The sequence below is a fragment of the Barbus barbus genome (genome assembly GCF_936440315.1).
Source record: "Barbus barbus genome assembly, chromosome: 15".
NCBI lineage: Eukaryota > Metazoa > Chordata > Actinopteri > Cypriniformes > Cyprinidae > Barbus > Barbus barbus.
Genome location: NC_136743.1, coordinates 5,350,143 through 5,375,755, shown reverse-complemented (window position 1 = coordinate 5,375,755; position 25,613 = coordinate 5,350,143). Strand labels below are relative to the sequence as shown.

General features: G+C 36.3%; 1 protein-coding gene across 4 annotated transcripts; it reads right to left on the bottom strand.

Moving 5' to 3' along the window:
* Positions 1 to 145: 145 nt before the first annotated feature.
* Positions 146 to 24,654, bottom strand: LOC306881533 (ATP-dependent 6-phosphofructokinase, platelet type-like). Of its 4 annotated transcripts, XM_079435691.1 has the most exons (23): positions 24,408 to 24,654; positions 20,798 to 20,871; positions 20,416 to 20,493; positions 19,415 to 19,604; positions 19,160 to 19,325; positions 18,893 to 18,937; positions 18,699 to 18,807; positions 17,168 to 17,263; positions 16,094 to 16,186; positions 15,869 to 15,994; positions 13,827 to 13,891; positions 13,620 to 13,689; positions 12,793 to 12,939; positions 11,710 to 11,780; positions 11,070 to 11,157; positions 9,807 to 9,959; positions 7,483 to 7,635; positions 5,729 to 5,893; positions 4,574 to 4,635; positions 4,356 to 4,467; positions 4,177 to 4,276; positions 1,833 to 1,938; positions 146 to 807 (listed from the first exon to the last, which is right to left on the bottom strand). In XM_079435691.1, the coding sequence occupies exons 1-23, from the start codon at positions 24,490 to 24,492 to the stop codon at positions 660 to 662; spliced, it is 2,502 nt and encodes an 833-aa protein (XP_079291817.1). In that variant the 5' UTR covers positions 24,493 to 24,654; the 3' UTR covers positions 146 to 659. The 4 variants fall into 4 exon arrangements, with proteins under 4 accessions (XP_079291817.1, XP_079291814.1, XP_079291815.1 ...); XM_079435688.1 differs by lacking the exon at positions 7,483 to 7,635; XM_079435689.1 differs by lacking the exons at positions 146 to 807; positions 7,483 to 7,635 and having other exon boundaries at positions 1,931 to 2,074.
* Between the last annotated feature and the right edge of the window lie 959 nt (positions 24,655 to 25,613).

Here is a 25,613-nt window from a genome sequence, read left to right as displayed (position 1 = left end):
TCAACAATCTGCCAGGGGTCGTTAAAATGAGACTAAACTTGTACTCCCAAGTTTAAAATTACTTTTTCTTTTTTTTTTTTACAATGACCTCATAGTAACTTTAAAATAGCACAAGGGTTAATAAATGAAGCAAAATACACAGATTATGTTCTAAAGGGAGTTTATGCAGCATCGTTAGTTTATACACACGTCATGACAAACACACACTAACACATTGTATGCTTTAGTACATGGTGCCTGCACTAACAATCAATAGCAGCTTGGAAGACTCCAATTCAACTAAAACAAGGTGCAGTTGTTAAATAGCATCACTATAAACCAGTGGAGCATTCATACAGATAGTTCCATGCTCAATGACAATAAGCTCTATTAGAATATATATATATATAAATATGGAAATCTTGCATATTCACAAAATATACCACTTGGCCCCATTTAAAAGGGATGATCAGTTAATTGTCAATTAAAACACAGTGAGCTACTATACCGAAGGATCTCGTGGCTGTACGTCTATGGTTAGAGTTTAATGTGAACTGCTTTACATATACTGTATATGATTATGTGTTCAGGTCAAGACGGTGGAATCACAGGTCTTCGCCTTCAATAAATACATTTTTACTTGCGATACAACTTGGTTTTACATGTGGCTGCTGCTGCTTTTAAATGGCCGAGACGTCTTTAGTTCTCAGACGGACGATGTGTTCAAGCTGGCCTGAATCAGACACGTCGTAGCTGGTTTTGTACTTGGCCAGAATCTTCATGAGCGGACGCAGTCGGAGCCACCACTGTTCCTTCGGGATCCTGTGACTGGAAAGAAAAATGAACAATATCAGGTCAAAGGAATTTGTCATTTTAAAATGTTTATAATGTGATTTTTTTTAAAGAATATATAATGAAAAACAGTTTTTTTCCCCTACGGAGTTAAAAAGAGTGCATTATGAAGACATAGACAACTCTAAACTCCTCAAGTCCACCCAGAACATTTATTAAAATTAAACTAACATATTATCAGCCTTTTTACATGTTCATGGCTTTTCAGTGTTTAGGAACATGACCTGTCCTGATTGAACTGAACTACACCAGTACAATTATAATAATAATGAGAGACTAAAGTAATTATGATTGTGATTTAAAAATGCTCCAATTTTGCTGTGCTCGTTTCTAGGGCTACAGAATTAGGCTAATTTAGTGATTTGTGCATCAATATGAATAATAATAATAATAAAAAAAAAATCAAATATTAAACAAAGTCAGAAATATTACAATTTGCATATTTTACTATAAAATAAAATATATATTTAATTAGTGTTTAAGAAAATATAATTTTATTGTACAGTACAACTGTAAAATTACAATACTAATATTCATGGCTGACTGAGGAAAAGTGGTACCATTTTACTTAAAGCTGTTATGTATAATGTGTTATAAGAATAATCTGAATGCATTAAATATGCATTGTAATACGCCTTATGCATTGCATGATCTTTAGAATAATTATAAACAGTTATAATACATTATATTAATCTATTCAATGTCACACCTGTACAAAGTATAATGCATTAAAACAAATGACAAACAAACCTTCAAAAATGAATGCATTTGAACTTTGGTTACAATTATTTATAAAAAATATATTATGAATTACATTGTACATTATGAATACTTGTGTTATACATAAAGGCTTTAAGTATAGTGTAGTGTTACCAAAAAAAAGTTTGAAAGATGTTTCAAAATAGAATCCTATTCTAAGAAAAAGAGTAGCCTTGGAAACGAATATTACAACCTTTTTAAGATAATAGAATCAGCTTTGTGAAGCATGTTTGTTGCCTTACACAAAATCCGTCTCATCCTTGAGCTGTATGATGGGCTGGAAGACCAGGGCCCTGCGCCGCATCCCCAACAAACACGCAGAATCCTCAGAGTTCGCAAACACACGCCCTACAAAACACACAAATATTGCACTGCACACAGTCTACAAGCAGTGCAAACTGACCAAAGATATAAGCATAATAACACTGCACTTTAAGTGAACTCAAACAATATCATTTAGAGATTCAAATAAACTTACCTTCACCTGAGCCAACCGAGGAAAGCAAAATACAAACAGCAAAATAAAATGACAGTGACAGTGAGGACCAATTTTTTCTTATACTAATATATTTTCTTAATTTATTAATGTACATATTTGTTATAAAAAAAACATTACAAAAATAAAAATATTTTATTAATATTAATTTATTATTAAACTATTATTAATTGTATTTATATATATATATATATATATATATATATATATATATATATATATATATATATATATATATATATATATATATATATAATTTTTTTTTTTTTTATATAAATATATTTTTATTATTATTTATATACACTCACCGGCCACTTTATTAGGTACACTTGTTCAATTGCTTGGTAACACAAATTGCTAATCAGCCAATCACATGGCAGCAACTCAATGCATTTAGGCATCTAGATGTGGTGAAGAGGACTTGCTGAAGTGCAAACCGAGCATCAGAATGGGGAAGAAAGGGTATTTAAGTGACTTTGAGCATAGAATGGTTGTTGATGCCTGACGGGCTGGTCTGAGTATTTCAAAAACTGCTGATCTACTGGGATTTTCACACACAACCATCTCTAGGGTTTACAGAGAATGGTCCGAAAAAGAGAAAATATCCAGCGAGCGGCAGTTATGTGGACGCAAATGCCTTGTTGATGCCAGAGGTCAGAGGAGAATGGGCAGACTGGTTAGAGATGATAGAAAGGCAACAGTAACTCAAAGTGAAGTGAAGTGACATACGGCCAAGTATGGTGACCCATACTCGGAATTCATGCTCTGCATTTAACCCATCCAACGTGCACACACACAGCAGTGAACACACACACACCGTGAACACACACCCGAAGCAGTGGGCAGACATTTATGCTGCGGCACCCGGGGACCAGTTGGGGGTTCGGTGCCTTGCTTAAGGGCACCTCAGTCGAGGTATTGAGGGTGGAGAGAGCGCTGGACATTCACTCCCCCCACCTACAATTCCTGAGACTCGAACTCACAACCTTTGGATTACGAGTCCGACTCTCTAACCATTAGGCCACGACTTCCTCAAATAACCACTCGTTATAACCAAGGTATACGGAATACCATCTCTGAATGCACAACACATCGAACCCTGAAGCAGATGGGCTACAGCAGCAGAAGACCACACCGGGTGCCGCTCCTGTCAGCTAAGAACAGGAAACGGAGGCCCCAATTCGCACAGGCTCACCAAAATTGAACAATAGAAGATTGGAAAAACGTTGCCTGGTCTGATGAGTCTCGATTTCTGCTGCGACATTCAGGTGGTAGGGTCAGAATTTGACGTAAAGAACATGAATGCATGGATCCATCCTGCCTAGTCTCAACGATTCAGGCTGGTGGTGGTGGTGTAATGGTGTGGGGGATATGTTCTTGGCACACTTTGGGCCCCTAAGTACCAATTGAACATCGTTTAAACGCCACAGCCTACCTGAGTATTGTTGCTGACCACGTCCCTTTATGACTACAGTGTACCCATCTTCTGATGGCTACTTCCAGCAGTATAATGCACCATGTCACAAAGCTCAAATCATCTCAGACTGGTTTCTTGAACATGACAATGAGTTCACTTTACTCAAATGGCCTCCACGGTCACCAGATCTCAATCCAATACCTTTGGGATGTGGTGGATCGGGAGACTCGCATCATGGATGTGCAGCCGACAAATCTGCAGCAACTGCGTGATACTATCATGTTAATATGGACCAAAATGTCTGAGGAATGTTTCCAACACCTAGTTGAATCTATGCCACGAAGAATTAAAGCAGGTCCAACCCGGTACTAGCAAGGTGTACCTAATAAAGTGGCCAGTGAGTGTATCTATCTATCTATCTATCTATAGCTCATGAAAATGGCAATCCTCAGTTAGCTATATAATTTATATATATTATATAGTTTATTTATATAATTCTTAGTTACAGAATTTTATAAATGTATCTGGTGGAAAAATGCGCTCTAAGATTATTAGCATGTAATTTCCTGCAGCAGTGTTTAATATGCATGTTTTCTGTTGCTCTTGTAACAGAAATCAGTTCTGACTTCACACTATCCCAGACTGCATCTCTACGGGAGTGATTTCTCTTTACCTTCTCTGTAAAACTCTTTGAGCTTCTTGGAGATCCACTGCATGGCTTTAGCTGCGATCTTGGTGCCAAAGTTCCTGTCAAACGGGGAAGGAGCACCACCCTACACAGCAGATGAACAATATTCTGATCACGTCCACAATTGCATTTAAGTATGTTAGCATATGTGTGTGTGTTTGTACCTGCTGCATGTGTCCCAGGACGTTCTTCCTGCAGTCAAAGACTCCTTTGCCCTCTTCACTGTACAGCTGGTAGATGAAGTCAGTGGTGTAGTTCTCACTGCAGTTCTCATTCCTGTAAAACACAGACACACCTCACTGCTTCTACACATACAGAGCTACATGATACACATGAATGAATCCAGTGAATTAATGCTGTATATAAGAGAGCTAGATCATACCTGAGCACTAAACCTCTCTGGATGCTGGTCTTCATCTTCTCAGTTAAATGTTCAACGTTGGACTGAAAAATAGAGCACTCGTAAAAACTCAGCATGATGCTGACGTTCTCGCTCTCTTTCCTTAAATAGTACACTAAATATTCCTGCCTGCGTGTGGGACGGAGCAGACAGAGGACGTGAAGAAGGGTACATTGTAATGCCTGTGTCTGGCAGAAGAGGGCAGATTTGACCTTTGACCCTCATGTGTTAAGAATCATTGACTCGACTTTGGCTACTGTATAATAATGGAATACTAACTAACTACTTACTAAACGATATCAATTTTTTTCTGAAAAAAAAAATTGGGGGGAAAAAAACTCTTATTCAGCAAGGTCACATTAAACTGATCAAAAGTGACTAAAGACTTTATGCTATAAAAGATTTCTGTTTCAAATAAGTGCCGTCACTTTGAACTCTATCGTTTAAATAATCCTAAAAAAAAAAGATGCATCATGGTTTTCACAAAAATATTAAGCAGCACAACTGTTTTCAACATTGATAAAAAAAAAGGAAAAAAGTATTTAATTAATAAATATTTCTTGATCACCAAATTCTGCAAGATCACGTGACACTGAATGCTGGTATAATGATGCTGAAAATTAAGCTTTGCATCGCAGAAATAAATTTAATTTTAAAATATTAAAATAGATAACAGCTATTTTAAATGGTAATACTATTTCATAATATTACCATTTTTACTGTATTTTGGATCAAATAAATGCAGCCTTGATGAGCATAAAAGGCTGTTAATGATATTTCAAACATATCCTGTGTGTGAAATACAAACGTTGAAATTTGAAATGGAAAAAAAAAAAATTATGATTATGATATTTTCACCACATTAATGTTAACCATATTTATTACACTCCAATGTACTTTTTTCACAGAATACCTTTTGTATTGTTGCCTAAAAAAAAAAAAAAAAAAAAAAGTTATGGTTTTGGTACATTTTTGTTAGTGATGTGTTTGCCAATCTAGGTCACAAGATGAAGCTATATATAAATACAGAGCTATATTCAGTAGGGCAGAACTATATTTATTCACCTTGTCCATCCCACACAGCTACACTGCAGGTATACATGCATATATATATAAGTAAAGTATGGTGTCTCTCACCTGCAGGTCTCGGATGTCAAACGGCTCTTCATAGATGTAGGCTGCATCCGCTCCGGCCGCCAAGCCGCCCACCGTTGCCAGGTAACCACAGTAACCTCCCATCGTCTCAATGATGAACACACGACGCTTAGTTCCGCTGGCCGACTGCTTTATACGATCACACGTCTAACAAACACATTTTAATAGTTAAAGAATGAAACATATCTGTTATGATCACACTCATGCACAAGCCAGTGCAGTTCTGACACATAACCAGTAATATCCTGCATGTCTGAGTGTTTACGAAGTATAGCACAAGCATAAAGCATGGTCCAAAATTAACTGGCAAATGTTATGGAAATTATTATTATTATTTTTTTCATTCATATTTCATAATGTCCTATAAATAACATTTTATTAGATATTTAATATATATTAAGTAACATTTCAACTGTGGATTTTATGATTTAGCAGTTTTTTGTCACAAAAGTCATGGAAGATGTACTTGAGTTAAGTTTTATGCATGCGAGTTCAGGAATTATTCAAACTATTATTAATTCAACTTACACTATATAATGTTGCACTTTTTACTCACAGTTGGCACTTGCTGAGTGTTAATTCTGGACCTGTGTGCAAGCCATCACATGCAAGCACAAGGCACTATATAGCTCACAACAACAGAGAACATGCATGTGGTTTCAACTCATAAATAAGTGTTTAGGTGCAGTTCCTTTTTTAGGATGATAAATGTTTGCCATGCAACTTAGGAAAATATACAAACGTTTCAGATCAGCATAGCAATCTTACCTGTAGTGGACAAACATGATTTGTATGTTATATAACCTCCGATAATGTAACTTGCATCTAAAGCTTAATATCTCATGGGCAGATATTTATGTGAGAAAAAAAATAAAAAACATTCTGTATGCATTTCTCATATCCAGGTATGATTGTAAAAATTTAAAGGTGCACTAAGTAGTTACCACTTGTAATTTGTTTTTTTATTAATTATATATATTCTTTAAAAACATAAAAATTACATTTGACAAATACATTAAAATGTGACATTTATCATTTTATTGTACTTAAAAGCAAATCACGACCAGCCGAACACTACTCACTTTATCACAGTAAAACCCTATCATTGTTCTCTTCCTCTTGGAATAAATTACGCATGACAAATATGCCTTTGAAACAGGGAATTTATGGTACTGATATGTTTTTTGTATCAATACATATTGTATCAGTCTCTAAGGAATAGTTCACCAAAAAATGTAAATTTGCTAAAAATTTACTCACCCTCAGGCCATCCAAGAGTTTGTTTCATCATCAGAACATATTTGGAGAAATTTAGCATTCCATCACTTGCTCACCAATGGATGCTCTGCAGTGAATGGGTGCCGTCAGAATGAGAGTCCAAACAGCTGATAACATTGATGGACATGTGAATTACTTGTGATGCTTGTCATCAGATGTTTGGACTCTGACTCTGATTCTGACGGTACCCATTCACTGCAGAGGATCCATTGGTGAGCGTGATGTAATGTTACATTTCTCCAAATCCGTTCTGGAAAACAAACAAACTCATCTAGATCTTAGATAGCCTGAGGGTGAGTAATTTTCAGCAAATTTCCATTTTTGGTTGAACTATTTATTTAACAAAAAATGACTTAGTGCACCTTTAAAGCTACAGTCTGACAAATTCTCTTTCCATCTCTGATGTGCTGATCACTATTGTAACATCTGTCATTCTGGCTGATGGTGGAGCATCTTACCTCCACTATGGCATTGAGGGAGGTGTCAGCGCCAATGCTGAGGTCAGTGCCGGACACATTATTACTGATGGTGGCGGGCAGCATGCACATGGGCACGCAGAACTCCTCATACCTGCTGCGGGCATCAACCAGCTGCAGCAAACTCTCAAAGGCCTGCAGCAGTGCACATGCATTAGGACGACTGCTCACTTACTAACTAGGGTACACTAAATAGGACGGAATATGCTGTCCTTCCTGATTGTTTTGAGGGGTAAAACTGTTTTCTGTCTGCTCAAGACCAACATATATAGTTGACCACCAGATGAAGCTCAAACTCATGAAGTGGGCATGGGATTGGCTAAATGGTGATGGAGGGAAGTTATTTAGATAGCAGAAAGCCTCACAAACCGACTGAACACACCTGCATAACCAAACCAAACTGCAGCACAACCAGACCCTAAACAGCACATCAAAACACACACATGCAGACAGAAACCCACAAGACATCAGGCCTGGCCCAAAACAGCATGCAGTTAGTTGCACTTACATTTGATTTGATTTGTTATTTACAACTTACCATGTCTATGGACAGAATGTTGCATGCATTCTAACTGAAATATTAATGCAAAAAATCCTCAGTTTGGCAAATGCTGTCCATAGACATTAAAATGTTACTGAGCATCAGTGATTAAGAACTAAAGCATATAATTATTTATTACTGCGGAAACCCACAAAATAAAAGGTTATTCCACAACAACATAAATGGGATATTTTAGCCATCAAATGGTTTTAGTTGTTAGATGTAATTTACTGTCAAATACTTTTGAACTCAATTCCCAATGCTCTTTAATTAACACGTTCAATTGTTCAGAGTTATATATATAGAATTTTGGCAATAGCAGAACTGAGCTCAAAAGAAAGAGTAATAATAATAAATTTAATTTATAATAATTTTACAATAAATATAACAATTTTATAAATTAAATGGTAATGTTTTCACATGACATGCAATATAATCAAGCATAAAATGCACTATAATAATTATGATTGTTATTATAATTTGGATCTCAGGGTGATTGAGCTATAGTGACGATAAACACATTGTGTTGGACCAGGCCTGCAATATAAACACACAAATCACAGTTATAGAGTCAAGTGTGAGACTGGGCGACAGGTTGTGCTGTGTGATCACATGCGTTCGTCTCCAGACACACTGATACAGTCAGACTGCAGTGACCACCAACCTCACTATCACACACACTGCTATCTCATCCTGCCAAATGCAGCTCTACTTCATACTACAATACAAAACTCTACCTATAGAGCTGTGAGTCAACCTACTAAACACAGCGAGTATGTTTACATGCACTTTGAAAGTTACATTTTAGATAGACAATAGTAATGTTTAAAATGTGATAATTTTGTTATATGCACACATGCCAGTACGGCTTCGTTAATGTTTCTTGTCTCTGCAAATTCATTTATGAATTAAATAGATCACATATATGATAGCCTGTCAAGTATTTTGCATCACTGGATTTTACGGAGTTGAAAACAGCTGTCAAATATAAAAGTTTTAGCTACTTACATATTACATTCTTTCATTGCTACAACTGAAGTGTTATCCTGCCTTCTCTGATTTTATTGCCCATCGCAATCATTTTAACATTGACAAGTACTATTAGACCATTGAGGCAGACAAGCCTAAAAATGTAATTAAATATATTAAAAATCTATATTAAAAATATATCCATGTTATAGAAGACCCATTTTGGGTTCCCCAAAGAAATAATCTTTCAGTGAACGGTTCTTAAAAGAACCATTTGTCTTAGTGTGAACTTGTTTCCATATGTGCAAACTTACCTTTAGTGCAATGGAAAGGTTCCATGGATTTTAGATGCCAAAAAAGAACCTTTTTTAATTTTATGAGTGATAAAGTATTATGTATAGTAACTATACATGTAAACATACTTAATACGACCAAACACAAGTTTACCTGTTAAATAGCTCTCTCACCCTCCAAATGTGGCTCTGCTTATACTAAAAATGCAGCTCTACCTCTTCCCACCACTCTATGCATCTTTCTATCAACACTTTCTATGCTTTGCAATGTATCTAAAAGCCAAATTTACCTAAGGTTGACTCTTATGCTGCAACCCAGAAAGTGCTGTTTAACCTTCAAGTATTTTATTCTAACCTGTGTGTTTCCTTACTGAGAGGTTGGCAATCATCAGCCCTGACCTTTCAGCGTATCTCTCTGACAGAACAGTGCTCTTGACAAACAGATACACATGCCCACCACCCCACACACACACACTCTCTGACACGAGTGTGTGACGTCTTACGTCCGTGATGGCGTTGAGGGCCGTGTCTGCCCCGATACTCAGGTCTGAGCCAGGGATATTGTTGGACACAGTGGCCGGGACCATCACCATGGGAACACAAAGCTCTGTGTGTTTGGAACGAGCTGCTTGCAGCTCCAACAGCCCCAAATATGCCTGCGGTCAGAGCAAGGACTTATGGGTCACTGGGCAGAATTATGGGTAATGTAGGGGAAGGGGCAGAGAGCCATGCCCACTATGATGATGTAGGTAGGAAGATATTGTAAGCATTAATAAAGAAATTTTACTTGGTGTTTGTTGTATTCTGGCACTTTAAGATGTTTTACACTACAGTTCAAAAGTTTGAGGTCTGTAAGATTTTTAAAAAATGTTTTAGTCTTATGGTCACCAAAGCTGCATTTATTTGATAAATACAGAAAAAAAAAGTCATTTAATTTGTGAAATATTATTACTATTTAAAATAACTGTTTTCTACTTCATGACTTCAGTCTTCAGTGTCACATGATCCTTCAGAAATCATTCTCTCTGCTGATTGTGTACTCAAACATTTCTTATTATTATCAATGCTGACAACAGTTGTGCTGCTTTATATTTTTGTGGAAATCATGGTACATTACTTTCAGAATTAGATGGTTAGTATAAAGCGTTTTAACTTTCTACTAACCAAATAATTAAAAAAAAAAATAATCTGCCATGATTTCCACAAAAATATAAAGAAAATGTTTTAAAGATTTCAAAATAAATGTTATTCTAAAAAGAATATCTTTGAAACATGATCTTTACTCTCCCTTTTGATCAATTTAATGTACATCAATTTCTTCAAAACAAATCTTACTGACCCCAATTTTTTTATTGTAATGTATGTTGTAAAGATTTTTTACAACGGTTTAGATTTTTATATAATTTTTAAATAAGATAAAAAAAACAATGTGATATTGTGCCTCATTAATTGTGTTATTTTCTTAGAAACCAATGTATATATGGGAATGTATGGGAAACACTGTAAATTGTTGTTTTTCACCTGTAAATAGCCATTTTATTTCATATATATGATAAAACAGTGATAAAATAATTTACAGACAAAATACAGACATAATGGCATCCTAATGAAAAATGCAGGGGAAAGGAGTTGACTCGACTTTATTTTAGTAGAAACTTCAATGTTAAAGAATCAAAATCTTATTTACTGATTGATATGCGGCAAAATATGTACAAAAACGTATTACTGTAAAGCTATAAATATACTGTAAATGTTGCATTACATACCTCAAAACCTCCAATAACCAGTAAAGCGTTAATGTTGTGAATCTTCATCTGTTCTGCAATTTTATCAATATGTTTTGCTGGGAGAGTTCTGAAAGGATACCAGAAAAAATCCTATTCATTGCATACATGCATATCAGTGAATTTTATTGACAATTGATAGTTTTCAGTCACGTGACCGGCTCGAAGACTTGGAGGGCAAAACATGCATAGACCTGCAGCACAAGCGTGTAAATTTTTCATCTGTTTCCCAGCCGCAAATATTTAGATCACCTCTTAAAAGAATAAACAAAGGCATTTCTGAACAAGATGCAAGTTTTGCCCAGCCATATTAAGCACCCGCGGCAATATTTCAATCATGAACAGTGCGACAAAACGTTGTAAAAATACTTAAGTGCCTTAATATATTTAAAACAGTAATATTAAAAGATGAAATTCAGTAATCACCACATTAATGATGCACAGTTTACTTATCTGTAAACTACTTATCTACGTTTTACTACATTATTACTTGATGCAATTTGCGTAAAAATATCTGACGGTCAGTGTAGCTAAGCTTCGTTTTGCCCGCCAGGTGGGCGTTCCTATGAGGGTGTGACGTCACGTGAAAACTATCAGTAGGTCCTTAGAAATATAATCTTACCTTTTTGTTCCTAGCAGGGACCCGCCCTGGCCTGTCCAGCCCCCAACATCACCCCACTTGATTTCTTTTATCTGAGAGAGAAAGCAGGGGAAAAAAACCAAGGAGGAGCACATATGGGATGTAATTTGCCTGTATCTCTTCATCTGTTACACAAAGCAACAGAGAAACTTTGCAAAACGTCTGGACACACATACAATCAAATATAATTGTCCAAATAAGCATGAAAATGCCTCAAACATGCATTTAAATGGAAAACATGAATTGTCATTAGCAGCATTACCTCTGAATCTGAGCTGTAATGCTACACTAGGTTAATTATGGCACTAAGCACAATGCAGCAGGGGATTGTGGGATGGAATAATGAGCTTACTGTAATCATTTATCTCATTTGGGAAGGGATTGATTCACATACACATGTCCATATGCAGACTTGTAGTGTTTCACAGACGGGTTGCCACCAGATTCTTTGCAAAATTATTTGTCAAAATTGAATGGAATTAAATCATATTGTATTTGACAACATCCTTAGTCTTACTAGGGCTAATTTTTCACAAAATATACATTATATTTGAACACTTTTTGCATAACTTGACAAATTAAATTAGAACTCGACTGGAAATTTTGCACGACAAATGATAGTGATTACAACATTAAAAATAATATATTCCCTTCTCAGGTAATATTTTCAGGTGAGTTTTGATTATGCTGATTTTACCTTGATTTTCAAAAAACTTTTATTAGAAGTAATGTTGTTGTTGTGATGGAAATATTGCCACAACAATGCAATTTTTGTAAAAAAACCTTTTGAAATAGTTCAGAATTATTTCACTCTTCATTTTGGATTATCATACTTTGAAACATTCTAGAATATTTTTATAAAGGATATTCCCGATTTAAAATTAAAAGCCTGTGTCTGGGAGAAGAATAAAACTAGTATTATTTATGATTATCTATTAGTATCTACATAAAAAGTTTTTGAAAAGTGCCAAAAATAAATGAAGCATCATCAACATAAAACCAGCCATAATTAACAAAACACCAACTAAACACAATGGTCTGTTAGTTGGTATTGCGTTGCATTACCTGTCCATTAGAGAAGCCCTCAAATCCATCATTTACAGCAAACATAGTGTGGCCTTCGGTGATCCCGACCCTGATGGCCGAACGCACGGCTGCATTCATGCCAGCTGCAGGAGCGCCAACATTCAACACAGCCACATTAAACGAGCTCTAGAGAAGAGAAGAGAGCATTATCACACAACATAGAGCACAATCCCCTGACAGAGTCCTCTCATTCATCAAAGTGAGTCACATGACCTCAAAGTAGACATGTGCAAATGTTTATAAAGGAGAACGATTTGGAGTCTAATCTGCTACACAACAGAAACACAGAACTAAATCCTGGATTAAGCTGCATTTGCGTGATTGTGAGTAAATTAAGACCATGTACAAAAATGATTTAGTCTTTCTTCCTAGACTCACAAAGTTAAATATGAGCAAAGAAGGCTGTGAAAATAAATCTACATTGTTTATCCCTTTGATCTTTCATTTCAACCTTTCACTGAAGTAAACTAATATATTATATTACTACATTTTATACTTGAGAAAACTATATCTTATATTTTGTACTTGGAACAAATCAATAAAATACTTAAGGAAAAAAAATAGTAAAAGGAACTAATCGGATGAAAAAGCATTCAATGCTCAATTCTTTTGTCTTCTATTCTATTCTATTCTATCCTATTCTATTCTATTCCATGTACATACATGTCCTTCCTGTGTTCCATCCTCATCCCCGCAAAATAAAATAAACATTGAGTTGTGAGCGTCACAGAAATAGGCTGAATCAGAGGAGATATGTTACACACGATATTATTAATAACAATAAGATGAAAGTCATTATCACTTACATGTGGATGTTCAGCATCCATTTTGCGATGGGACAGGAGTTTGTAAGTGTTCAGGTTGTTTTCGAAACTTCTAAATTTACAAAGAAAAACAAAAAAGGATCTCAAACATCATTCAGACATTTTCTGTTGGGTTAAAAGCACAAAAGCTACGATGAACAGTTTAGCTTTTGATATCTGCGCTGTAAAATGATGATTTTTGTGGTTTACCTGCCACGCAGCTTTACGGCTTCTTCAAATCGCTTTTCATCCATGGCCTTCTGGACCTCCTGTGTCTGCAATACGACAAACAAACAGGCTATAAACTACAAAACAATAAAAGAGCATCTAGCGCCTACCTAACACCCTTTTAATTGAACTAAATTAACAGGTCTAACTAAAATTAACTAGGCAATTTCAGGATTGCCTGTTGATATAAAACAGTGTGGACCAGGCTGTCTATATTCAGCAATAAAGTAACAAATATGAAAATTAGTGCAGTAGAATGATTAATCGCATCCAAAATAATATATACATATATATACACACACACATACATTGTTACGTAATATATGTGTGTGTACTGTGTATAGATTTGCTGAAATCGCGTTTGGTCTCGTACTGTATCGTGTATCTTGTCAGTGTGTGCACTTGCTTGGCCATTTGTAGTTGATAAACAGGAAAGTGGGTTCAAGCGCCAGCAGAAGGCAGTGTAATGAAGTGGTCTTTAAGAGAAGCAGTCTATCAGCGGAAGTTTAAAATCAGCTCGTAAGTGTATTTACTTGTCTCAGTGTTTAGCGCATTTGCCGTTGCTAGGAAACGCTTATTTTGTTTACTAGGATGAGAGTTGCTGAAATCGCGTTTGGTCTCGTACTGTATCGTGTATCTTGTCAGTGTGTGCACTTGCTTGGCCATTTGTAGTTGATAAACAGGAAAGTGGGTCCAGCTGAATTGAAATGATCATTTGTTGGTTTGGTATAATAAAGGTTATTATACCGCGGCAGTCGTCGTGTGAAGCCCTCTTAGTGTGCATGTGTTAATTTTATTTAATTTCTTTATTTTCTTAAATATGTGGGTAGATAGTATTTATAGAGTTGTAACTTTTTAGTTTTAGTTACTTTTTCTTATTTGTAAGTCGCTTTGGACAAAAGCGTCTGCTAAATGACAAAAGTAAGTAAGTAAGTAAAGTATATATATTATGTATAAACACACACAGCATATATTTTGAAAATATTTACATGCATACATTTCAATTCATATAATTTATTTTCTATATAAATAAATTTAATATATAAACATAATTTCTTAAATATATTATTAATATATAGGATAATTTTCACATACACATATTCTCTGGGTAGATGAAGATATAGGTGTGTAACATATAAGGACTAAAAACCCCAAAGTAAAGGTTGTATATGAACTAGTGCTGTCAAACGATTAAATTGCATCCAAAATAAAAAAGTTTTTGTTCACATAATATATGTCTGTGTACTGGGTATATTTATTATGTTTGTATAAATACACATCTATGTTTGCATATTTAAGAAACATACACTGTGTTTATATTTTAAATATATTTATATATAATAATAATAAATTTGTATATAAATATGTAAATATTTTCTAAATATACTGTGTGTGTTTGTATTTATATATACTCAAATATACACAGTACACATAATGAAAAAAAACTTGGATCGCGATTAATCGTTTGACTGCACTAATATGAACCTATGTTAATAATACCTATATTATGAGTTTTATATTGTATTATATGTCACAACTATATATGGCAACAATATATATTTTAATTATGTATGTATTTTTATTAAAATAATATAATTTTATAAATACACACATATCTTTTATATTTACTTAATATCAACGTGCTGGCGGGTTTTGGTATGGATATACATGTACATACATAAACATAAATATTTGCATGGGCTAGATATATGAAATTGTTCCAATTGCTATGTTTTTATTTTACATGACAATATATTTTATGCATGGAAATTTAATGTGTACATATTTGCATATGGGAAAACATTGCTTTAGGACAGTTCTCTGAAATAAAAAAATATATATAAATTAAAAAAAAAAAAAGTTATGGTTGGTCTTCTAACCTCTCTTACTGATACAGATGTGGATAGATGACAGGAAACAAGAACTCATGTGAACTAACCACTAGGCCAGGCTCCCAGACTTAATAAGCTTCACTATAAACTTTAAAACCCAAAAGACTGTCATTAGCGGAGTTACTTTCTCACCATCTGAACGCATTCCATCAGAGGAAGCCTGACAGCCTGGTTCCCACACAGAGACACCACACATGCTGGAGTACCAGGAGAAGCTTCTAACAGGGCCAACACGGCTTCCACTCCCATACGGCTCGCCTACGGAGGAAAAGGGAAGAGACAGATCTAAAGAGACTCAATACACCATGTGAAAGAGTTTTTGTACTACAGTTGGGATTTATTCAGTCAGGACCATACCAAAATCCGGTCAAAGGCAGAGGGGGTTCCTCCTCTCTGGACGTGACCCAGAATGGTGACCCGCGTGTCAAAGCCCAAACAGCGCACCACCAGCTGAAGTAGAGAGTCAACACACAATCTTCACTTTAAATCAAATACAGATGTTTCTCAAACAGATCGTGAAATTAAAAGTTTAATGGCAGATATACACTACCGTTCAAAAGTTTGGGAAGATTTTGTAATGGTTTTTAAGCCGCTTATGCTCACCAAGGCTGCATTTATTTGATTTTGATTAAAAATACAGTAAAAACAGTAATATTGTGAAATATTTTTGCAATTTAAAATAACTGTTTTCTGTCTTAATATATTTAAAAATGTCATTTATTCCTGTGATGCAGAGCTGAATTTTCAGCATCCTTCAGAAATTCGAATATTATGCTGATTTGCTGCTCAATAAAACATTCTTATCATTATCATTCAATGTTGAAAACAGTTTTTGCTGCTTAATAGTTGTGAAAACCATTTATTTTCTTTCCAGGATTCTTTTATTAATAAATAGTTCAAAAGAACAGCATTTATTAAAACTATTACATTTTTCTGTAACTATGCAAATGTCTTTACTGTCACTTTTGATCAATTTAAAGCATCCTTGCGGAATAAAAGTATCAATTTCTTAAAAAAAAAAAAACGGTAGAGTATATGAAATTATTATTAATTTTGGACTGAACATAGAAGCCTAACCCCAAATTATGAACACACATGCATAAAAAAAAACAATATTTCTAAAGGGGTTATTAAAGGCAAGCTCAGCAAACATAACCACAGACATAACTGCTGTAAGAGAAACTGTGAGTAAATTAAAAGTTCATTACATGCTGATCACAACTGCTACAATCAGTCCAGTAAATGAAGGGAAGTACAATATGGAAACTCACACATTTAGACAAAAAGAACACACAAGAAAAATGTCTACCAAATCTCAAATCCAAAACACACATTTTTTATTTGTTAAGTAGAAGAGAAGAAAAACAGTCATTTAGCATAAGCTCATTTAACATGAAAGTGCTGTATGGGCTGTAGCTGTGCATTACTCACGTCCTTTATAAGTTCTGTGGTTATGGGCTTGTTCTTTTGGTCTATTGCACCTTCAGCTACTATGATGATATTAAGCCGTTTCTTATCAGCACGATTCTACAAGGGGAAAAAAGCGTGCACACACACACACACACACACACACACACACACACACACACACACACACACACACACACACACACACACACAGGTGAGAACAGGGAGGGGATACTCACATCCTTCACCGTATTAGAGCTGATGGGGTTTCCGTGTCTGTCTGTGGCTCCCTCGGCCACTATGATTATATTAAGACGAGAACCTCGCAAACGGCTCTGCAGGACAAACACTGGAGGACTGAGACAAGTTGTGTGTGTGCAATGGCATGTATGCATGAGTGTGTTGTGTGATTGTGTGCATGGCAGCTTGGAACACTGATGCTAGCCAAACCACAAGCTAATATTTAATTTTGAGTAGTATGGTCTAGCTATTCTTTAAAGAGAAAATACCAGATTACAGAATTCGGTTGAAAAGAGGAGCCTTTTTCTGACACAAAAACAATAAAGAAATTGATTAGTGACAGCATCAAACTTAAGTTATAAATTAAACAAAAAATCCAATCAAATCTAAACACTCATTTATTTAATTCATTTAGATCATTTAATTAAATGTTTGTTTTGCTACAAAAAGACAAAGTAAAACAATGCACAAAGAGTTGCAGGAAAACAAGTGATAATCTATGTGTGTGTGTGTGTGTGTGTGTGTGTGTGTGTGTGTGTGTGTGTGTATACAGTCATGGCCAAAAATATCGGCACCCTTGCAATTCTGTCAGAAAATGCATCACTTCACGAGTTCGCACTAACATATAATATGATTAAGCAATTAGTAAGCATATTTGGTGTGCTGTCCAGAGGGAGGGCTCCGAGCTCAGGATAGAGCCCGAACCCAGAGACCCCCCCCCCCCCCCCCCCCCCCCAATCATATTATATGTTAGTGCGAACTCGTGAAGTGATGCATTTTAAAAATAAAACATGCGAGTACCAAAACATTTGCAACTGCAACCATTTTCTGAGAGAAGGGTTGCATTTTCTGACAGAGTTGCAAGGGTGTCATGGCCATGATTATATATGTATAAAATTCTCAATTATATCTTGTTTCTAATTAATATATAATGCTCTTTTTCAGCTTTAGCTTGTGTGTGAATCTAGCTTACACTTAAAATTCCCACAAATATTGTTGGCATTAATGACAAATTGTGTGTGAAGCTCCTGATTTGTAAGTCGCTTTGAATAAAACCAATAAATGCAAATTATTTCCTCAGCTTCTTCTGTTGCAAGGCTCCATGCACAAGATAAAGCAAAGAGTTAAAACACTGATGTAATGTTAGTTCATGCTACACTGAAACTGCTGTAAATAGCTGGTTACTGGTTTTTAAAACAACTACAGTACGGTCACTTATCTGGATAACGTAATTAGGTTAATAACCTCTAGATTTGAGTTGGTTTGAGAACAGCTATAGGCTTTTTGTGCATGTTTATGTGTGTGAGTGCGTTACCTCTGATAGTTTATGACACATCTGTTCCTCCCAGCCATCCTTGGGAGGCATTTCTGGAATCAGCACCCAGTCAGCTCCACACGCAAGAGCACTGACTAATGCTAGATACCTACACACACATACGCACACGGTTTAATGCTAATCTTTAAGTATATGCATGTTTCTCTTTGAGTGTTTCTAGTCGAGGGTCTTACCCGCAGTGTCTTCCCATAACCTCCAGCACAAAGGTCCTCTGATGGCTAAAAGCACACAATATGAAAAAAAAAAATCTATTTACCTTTAAATGACAAGCTATCTATCTGATATTCAAAAAAGCATTTACACTACTAGTGAAAAGTTTGGAATCATTTATATTTTTTTATATTTTTGAAAAATGTATTTTATGCTCACCATAATATGCTGATTTTACTCTCTAATAAATAGAATTTTCTGTATATTGTAATTTTTGTTATACACAGTACCTTTGTGCCGTGGTCATTATGGCGTCCACCACCTCTATGATCCTGTGCAGTGCTGAGTCAGTGCCAATGGTCATATCTGTCCCGCAGAAATCATTGTCTATAGAGCCCACCATCCCAACAATATGCAATGCAGAATGAGTTAGGGCAGCCTCTTCACTGATTTGACCTGGGAGAAATACGGCAAAATATTATGCAATTCAATAGTTACAATTTACTAATTCTCGTCCCATGTATAAGCCCCTCCCACTCTGCTACCAGATTGGACAAGCTCATCCAAGAGTCCACTCCACTCCTCCCTGAAGAGATTAGCCCCGGTCAAACTGCCATCTCCACCAATCACACACAAGTTAGTGATGCCACGCTGCACCAGGTTCAGAGCAGCACGCAAACGGCCCTCATGGGCACGAAAATCCTTACAGCGGGCGCTGCCAATCACAGTGCCACCCTGCACACACACAGTAGTATTAATAATATACAGTTCACATGTAATAATTGATGTTTTTCATTTTTGTCAAAATATGAAAGCATGAATAAAATTAAAAAATTTGTAATTTGATGCTTTTCACAAAATTATTGAGTGCGTTAATACTATATTGCTTATTGCATGATTACATAAACAAGTGAACTGAACCAGTTCATTAAAACGAACATATATCATCAAGAGCCATGGGTATTAATTTTGTGAGTTCTTTGCTGTGAACACACAGGCAGCTGCTGACTTGCATTTTATTAAATCACCAAGGACCACGGTTTCAGCTAAAAATCTTCTGTAGCCTACTGTTATGCGAAAAAAAAGGCACCTACATCTTGGATAGCCTGAGGGCGAGTAAATTAGCAGCAATCTTTGGGTGAATTATCCCTTTAAGTAATAATTGTACCACAACATCATAAAACCAGTATGTGGTGATAAGTGCCTGTTAAAAAACGTTGTGTCATTGAATCATTAATTCAAATTATTTGTTCAAAAACAGATTCATTCACTAACAAATGCAGTCTTTGAATCATTCAACAGTTTTTTTTATTATTAAGTTGAATTCATTAATATTTTAATTAGTCTGAAGCAATTAACTTTGTCAGAACCTCTAGTAAAAGGTTTTTTTTTGTCTACTGTTTTTCATTCAGAACCACAGGAGAATCATGACCTCTATTGAGAATCATGCAGCTCTCTGCAACAACCCTGCAATGTGTCTTCTCTATGTCTGCTCATTTTGTGTGTTAGTTAAGCTTAATATACTTCAATATAGCAAAATGCTTACCACTTGTAACATACTGGAAACACTTTCCCACGATGCCTCTTTGATGTTGTCACCTCCATCCACCATGCCCTGGTAGCCCTGAGAACGAACCACTCATTGTAACATCAGAAAAAAACTAAATTAATTTTCCTTCCAAGGCAACCACAGCTGTATCTGTCACAAGCTTTCATGCATGGTCTTTGAGATCCACAGAAACAATGCTGCTTGTCAGATATCAATATCCTGAATAAATTTCAGGAAATGACATTAAAATTGTTGTATTTGGTATTTTAACAGTGGTGTCCTTGAGTGCTGTGAAAGATGCCTGTAAATAAAATGCACTATTTTATTATTATGGGTTTCTAAAAATATAGATCTGGGAATTAAGAAAATGAAAAATCACCTCATGGATGAAATAAACTTTTGCTCCCACGTAGATTCCCATTCTGACCACTGCCCTCACAGCAGCATTCATACCTACATGATGAAATACAGAAAGAGAGAGAAAGACTGGTGATTCTCAAATTCTAATGCATTAAACAGTGTAAATTGGCAAATAAATTTGAGAAATTAAAACATGAAAGTGGAGGCTCTGCTCAGTATGTTCCCTACAGTGCTGTGACCTGACAAGTTGAATCAAGCATCTGTTCCCCTGAGGTTATGTCCAGCCTAACCCATAGTGATGGGAGGGCTGCTGCATGGAAACTGTTGCTAGGAAACAGCCATGATCCGAGCCATAAAAAAAAAAAAAAAAAAAAAAAAAAGGTCAAAAGGGTCAAAAGTGGAAACTCTATAGGAGTAGCTGTGTAATACAGCTCGAGCATTCAAGAGTACACGAGCCAGGGTTGCCAGGTTTTCAGAACAAAACCCGCCCAATTCCCACTCAAAACCAGCCCAATTTCATTTTGAGGGGGGTCCGGGTCCCCTGGTAAAAATCGCATTCCGGGGGGTAAAATACACATTTTTGGCAGGATTCCCCTGGTACAATTCGCATTCCAGGGCAGTGTCGGACTGGCCATCTGGAGCACCGGGAGTTTTCCCGGTGGGCCGCTGTAGGCTACAATGTGTGCCGGCCCATTGCGTAAATATAAAGAATGGATTATAATAGGCTAAATGTAGGTAGCCTATATCCATCCATCGGCCCAGACGAATGGCCCGTGCAGTCCATTTGAATGCATAGTCAAACATTCTAATTAATTTACCGCACTCTAGCTCAACGCAGCCACAGCGGCTCACAAGCGCTGTCAATGTCAAAATGTTTTAGCCAATCAAATCGAAGAAGGTGGGATTTACAGTTCACACTTCACAGAAGCTGAGCTGCTGCCTTTGAATGCAAACTGTGGTACACATGATTAGAGACAATTCAGCAATATTTGCCAACTGTTTTCGAAAAATGTTTAGCAACAGACATTAAATTTCAGGGTTGCAAACTACTACTGGCCTTTTCGAATTTCTCAGATTTTAATGCCATTTTGGCCTACATTATTTGCCACGGTGTAGGCTACAAAGAACAATTAACATAGCCGTTTTCAGCAGACTGGTGGTGGTTGAGGAGAGACCCCCCACATGATTGTAAAGCGCTTTGGGTGTACAGCAATAAGGCGCTATATAAATGCATCATTCATTCATTCATTCATTCATAAGATAACAGTGGATGTTTGTATATCTCTTCTGTAATTTTACGTGTCTAAGAAAATGTTTCAAAAAACTGTAAAAAAAAAAAAAAGATTCTTAAACTTACTCAAGATCAGGGGTGTCAAACTCAGTTCCTGGAGGGCCGCAGCCCTGCAGAGGTTTGTTCCAACCCTGCTCCAACACACAAACCATGCAGTTTTCAAATAAGCCTGAAGGACTTGATTAGCTGGATCAGGTGTGTTTAATTAGGGTTGCATCTAAAGCCTGAAACACACTGCACGATTTTCAGCTGTCCCAGACGAAAGATTGGCGTCGTGAAACAATCGTGGCCAATCAGAAATCACCGCGATTGCTTCACGATGCCAGTCTTTCCTCTGGGACAGCTGAAAATCGTGCAGTGTGTTTCGGGCTTAAACTCTGCAGGGCTCCGGCCCTCCAGGAACTGAGTTTGACACCCCTGCATAGATCACTGTAAATCTGAAGACTTTCGCTTTCAAGTTTCAGGAAAGTTCTAAATAAGATATTTTAACGTGTAAAGGTTTTAATTATTTAATGTTTAGGCTAAATTAATTTTTTTCTGTGATCAAAGCTGAATTTTCAGCATCATCACTCCAGTCTTCAGTGTCACATGATGATCCTTCAGAAATCATTCTAATATGCTGATTTGCTGCTTAATTATTTTCAGTTATTATTTGTGCTCAGTTAGTTATGGTTCTTATTATTAAACTGAAACTGTTTTTGTTTCTTAATATTTTTGTGGAAACTGTGACACTTGAACTCTTTCAGTATTATTTGTTGAATACAAACTTAAAGAACAGCATTTTTATACATAAATAATTAGTAATAAATATATCTTTACTGTCACTTAAATCAATTTAATTGAATAAAATTATTGTTGAATAAAAGTATTGATTTAAAAAAAACAAAAAAAAAAAAAAACTGAAGACTGAAGACTGAATGGTAATGTATCACATTTTTCACAAAAATATGAAGCAGGATAACCGATTTCAACATTGATAATAATCAGAAATGTTTCTCGAGCAAATATTAGAATATTTGAATATAAGAATGATTTCTGAAGGGAGTAATTATACTGACAATTCAGCTTTGATCACAGAAATAAATATTTTTTTACTATGTATTTGCATAGAAAACAGCTATTCTAAATAACTTTATATATTTCACATATTACAGTTTACTGTATTTTTCATCATCATAAAAATTCCAAGACATTCCAAGTCTTCTAAAGCAGAGCATTGTTAACTTTAGTGATATTAAACTGTTCCTCTATGTAAAAATATAATAAGGCAAATTATAATGTAAAGAAGTATGCTGGTCATATTGTGTTATATTTATAGGTTAGTAAGTGGTGTTAAAAACAGCTCTAATGAGCAGGTGGGTTTATGGTGTGGCTCTGTGCCAAAAAGTCCAGGGCCACTTTTTACCCCCTGTTCCAGGGGCTAATTATGACGGTGTTGGGGTCGCTTCAACCCGCGGACATGAAAAAGAACTGACGAGCGCACGAGCATTCAAGAGTAAACAAACAACTTAGTAAAATGCACTAGTTTATTTTGACTGAGATGTAGGAAGGAAGTCAGACATTGCATCACAACGCAATACGCGTCTTCATGCACTCTCTTGAGTTCAATATGACGCGCAAAAGAATAAATGACCGACAGGAGATGCGCTTTTAAAAAGAGCATTCAGACACTATCCCGCGCGCACTCTCGCGCTTGGGATGCCTTCGGGTTTTTTTCAACGTGATCACGGCATCACCGGAGTCTCGCTCTACTTGCCTGCCATCACGTAGACACGCGTCGCGCACGCATTCTTCACCGTGATGCATGCATCGTGACACAAATAAGCGCACAAAGACGCACAGAAAACCAAGTGAGAGACGCACAGATATAGTTCGATCTGAAGTCATTTGAATCATTTTCATTAATTACTTCACTGAATGGCGATGCAAGAGTCAAATAAACGCTGCATAATTGAATAAATATTTAATTCCAGTTGCGCTTGAGCGCACCCAGTTTACGCGCTGCCGTGACGCTCATCGATGCAACTTTAATTATTTTAATTCCATTATCCATAATATGTGATTCAACTCTAAAATATTAAAAAATGTACAAATAATCCGTTTTCTAAATAATGAACATATTTCGGAATCGCTATAAAAGTGGTGATGAAGAAGAGTTTGAGCGTCAGTTTAAAACCCCGGAACTGCCTCGCCTTTCTCTTTTAACATCTGTTGCACTGGCTCAGTTTAGCTCATGATTAAAGCTGTAAACAAGTCAATCTGCCACTTTCAGGACGAGTAGCCTAAACAAGCGCCCTTGACATCCTAATCGGTTTGTTAAAAGAAAAATAGGCTCTACCTTGAGCATCTCCGCCGCTTGTCAGGACGCCAATGGACTTCCCCGCTCCAGAGAGGTTCTCGATGAATTTTTTGGTGTCCGGCATTATTGCACAGGTGTCTTTGCAAACAGGGCAATGCCTTTAAATCTCGAGTGAGGTAAAAGCAATCCAAAGCAAGCTGGAGACGATAAAAGGCTCCGCAGATCAACTTCTCCTCCGGTGTCGGATGTGCGCGGTCCCGTAGGCTCACATCCACCGCCCCATTCTGGATTGACAGCAGCGTCACGCAATAGTCCCGCAGATCACGTCTCATGTGGACGAATTTAGACCAATTGCTTTCCGATGTTGGGATTAAAGAAGTGACAAGGAAGTCCTATTTTGCTTTCATCAAGTTTAGAGTTGTTATAATACAATTTGCATACTAAAGATCCAGCCCACTACAAATGCAACACGACATTCTTTCAAAGTTCTTGCAGCACATAGAAAAACAGATCAAGTTACTGTCATTAAGGAAGTAGTTTCATTCATGAATGAGTGTGACATGAGTAGTTCGTGGTACAGACAAAAAGCGTGACCTGGTAATAAAATCTACTATCTATAAAACAACTATAGCAACCTTAATCAAGGTCAACAAAAAGGTGAACCTCTGACAACTGTGAACTGTGGGATTCTTCCTGAAGCCACTTATAGCACAAAATATGTATATGACCTTGACATTTTCCCTCAGAGACTATTTTCGAGTGTGTGTGTGTGTGTGCAGGGGCGCCACAATGGTTTGTGGGCCCCCTGAACAACATATTTGCATATTCACCCCCTCAGTAGAAATCGCACTCCCCCTTCGGGCAGCCCCCTCTAATGCCGGGCCCTTGGAATTGTCCCCTTACGGCACCCATTAGTGTGATGCGGCGAACCACACCATGCTGATAGTTCTTAATTCATATTTTAAAGCAACTATATGTATTTTTATCTTAAAATATCAGTGCTAAATCATGATGGTGTGCTGACTTCTGCATTGCACCACTGGGGTTAACAGGAAATAATGGTTTCTTAAAAAATTTTATTCTGAAGTGGGATTCGTGGGAAGCATGTATATTAACAATTAGACATTTCCCTAAATAAATATGAAAATATTTTCGCATTTTCCATTAAAATGTATGTTTGCTTATTTTGTCATATGTTGTGCTGTCTAGTCAAGGCCCATAATCACCATTTTTGATTAACTTTAA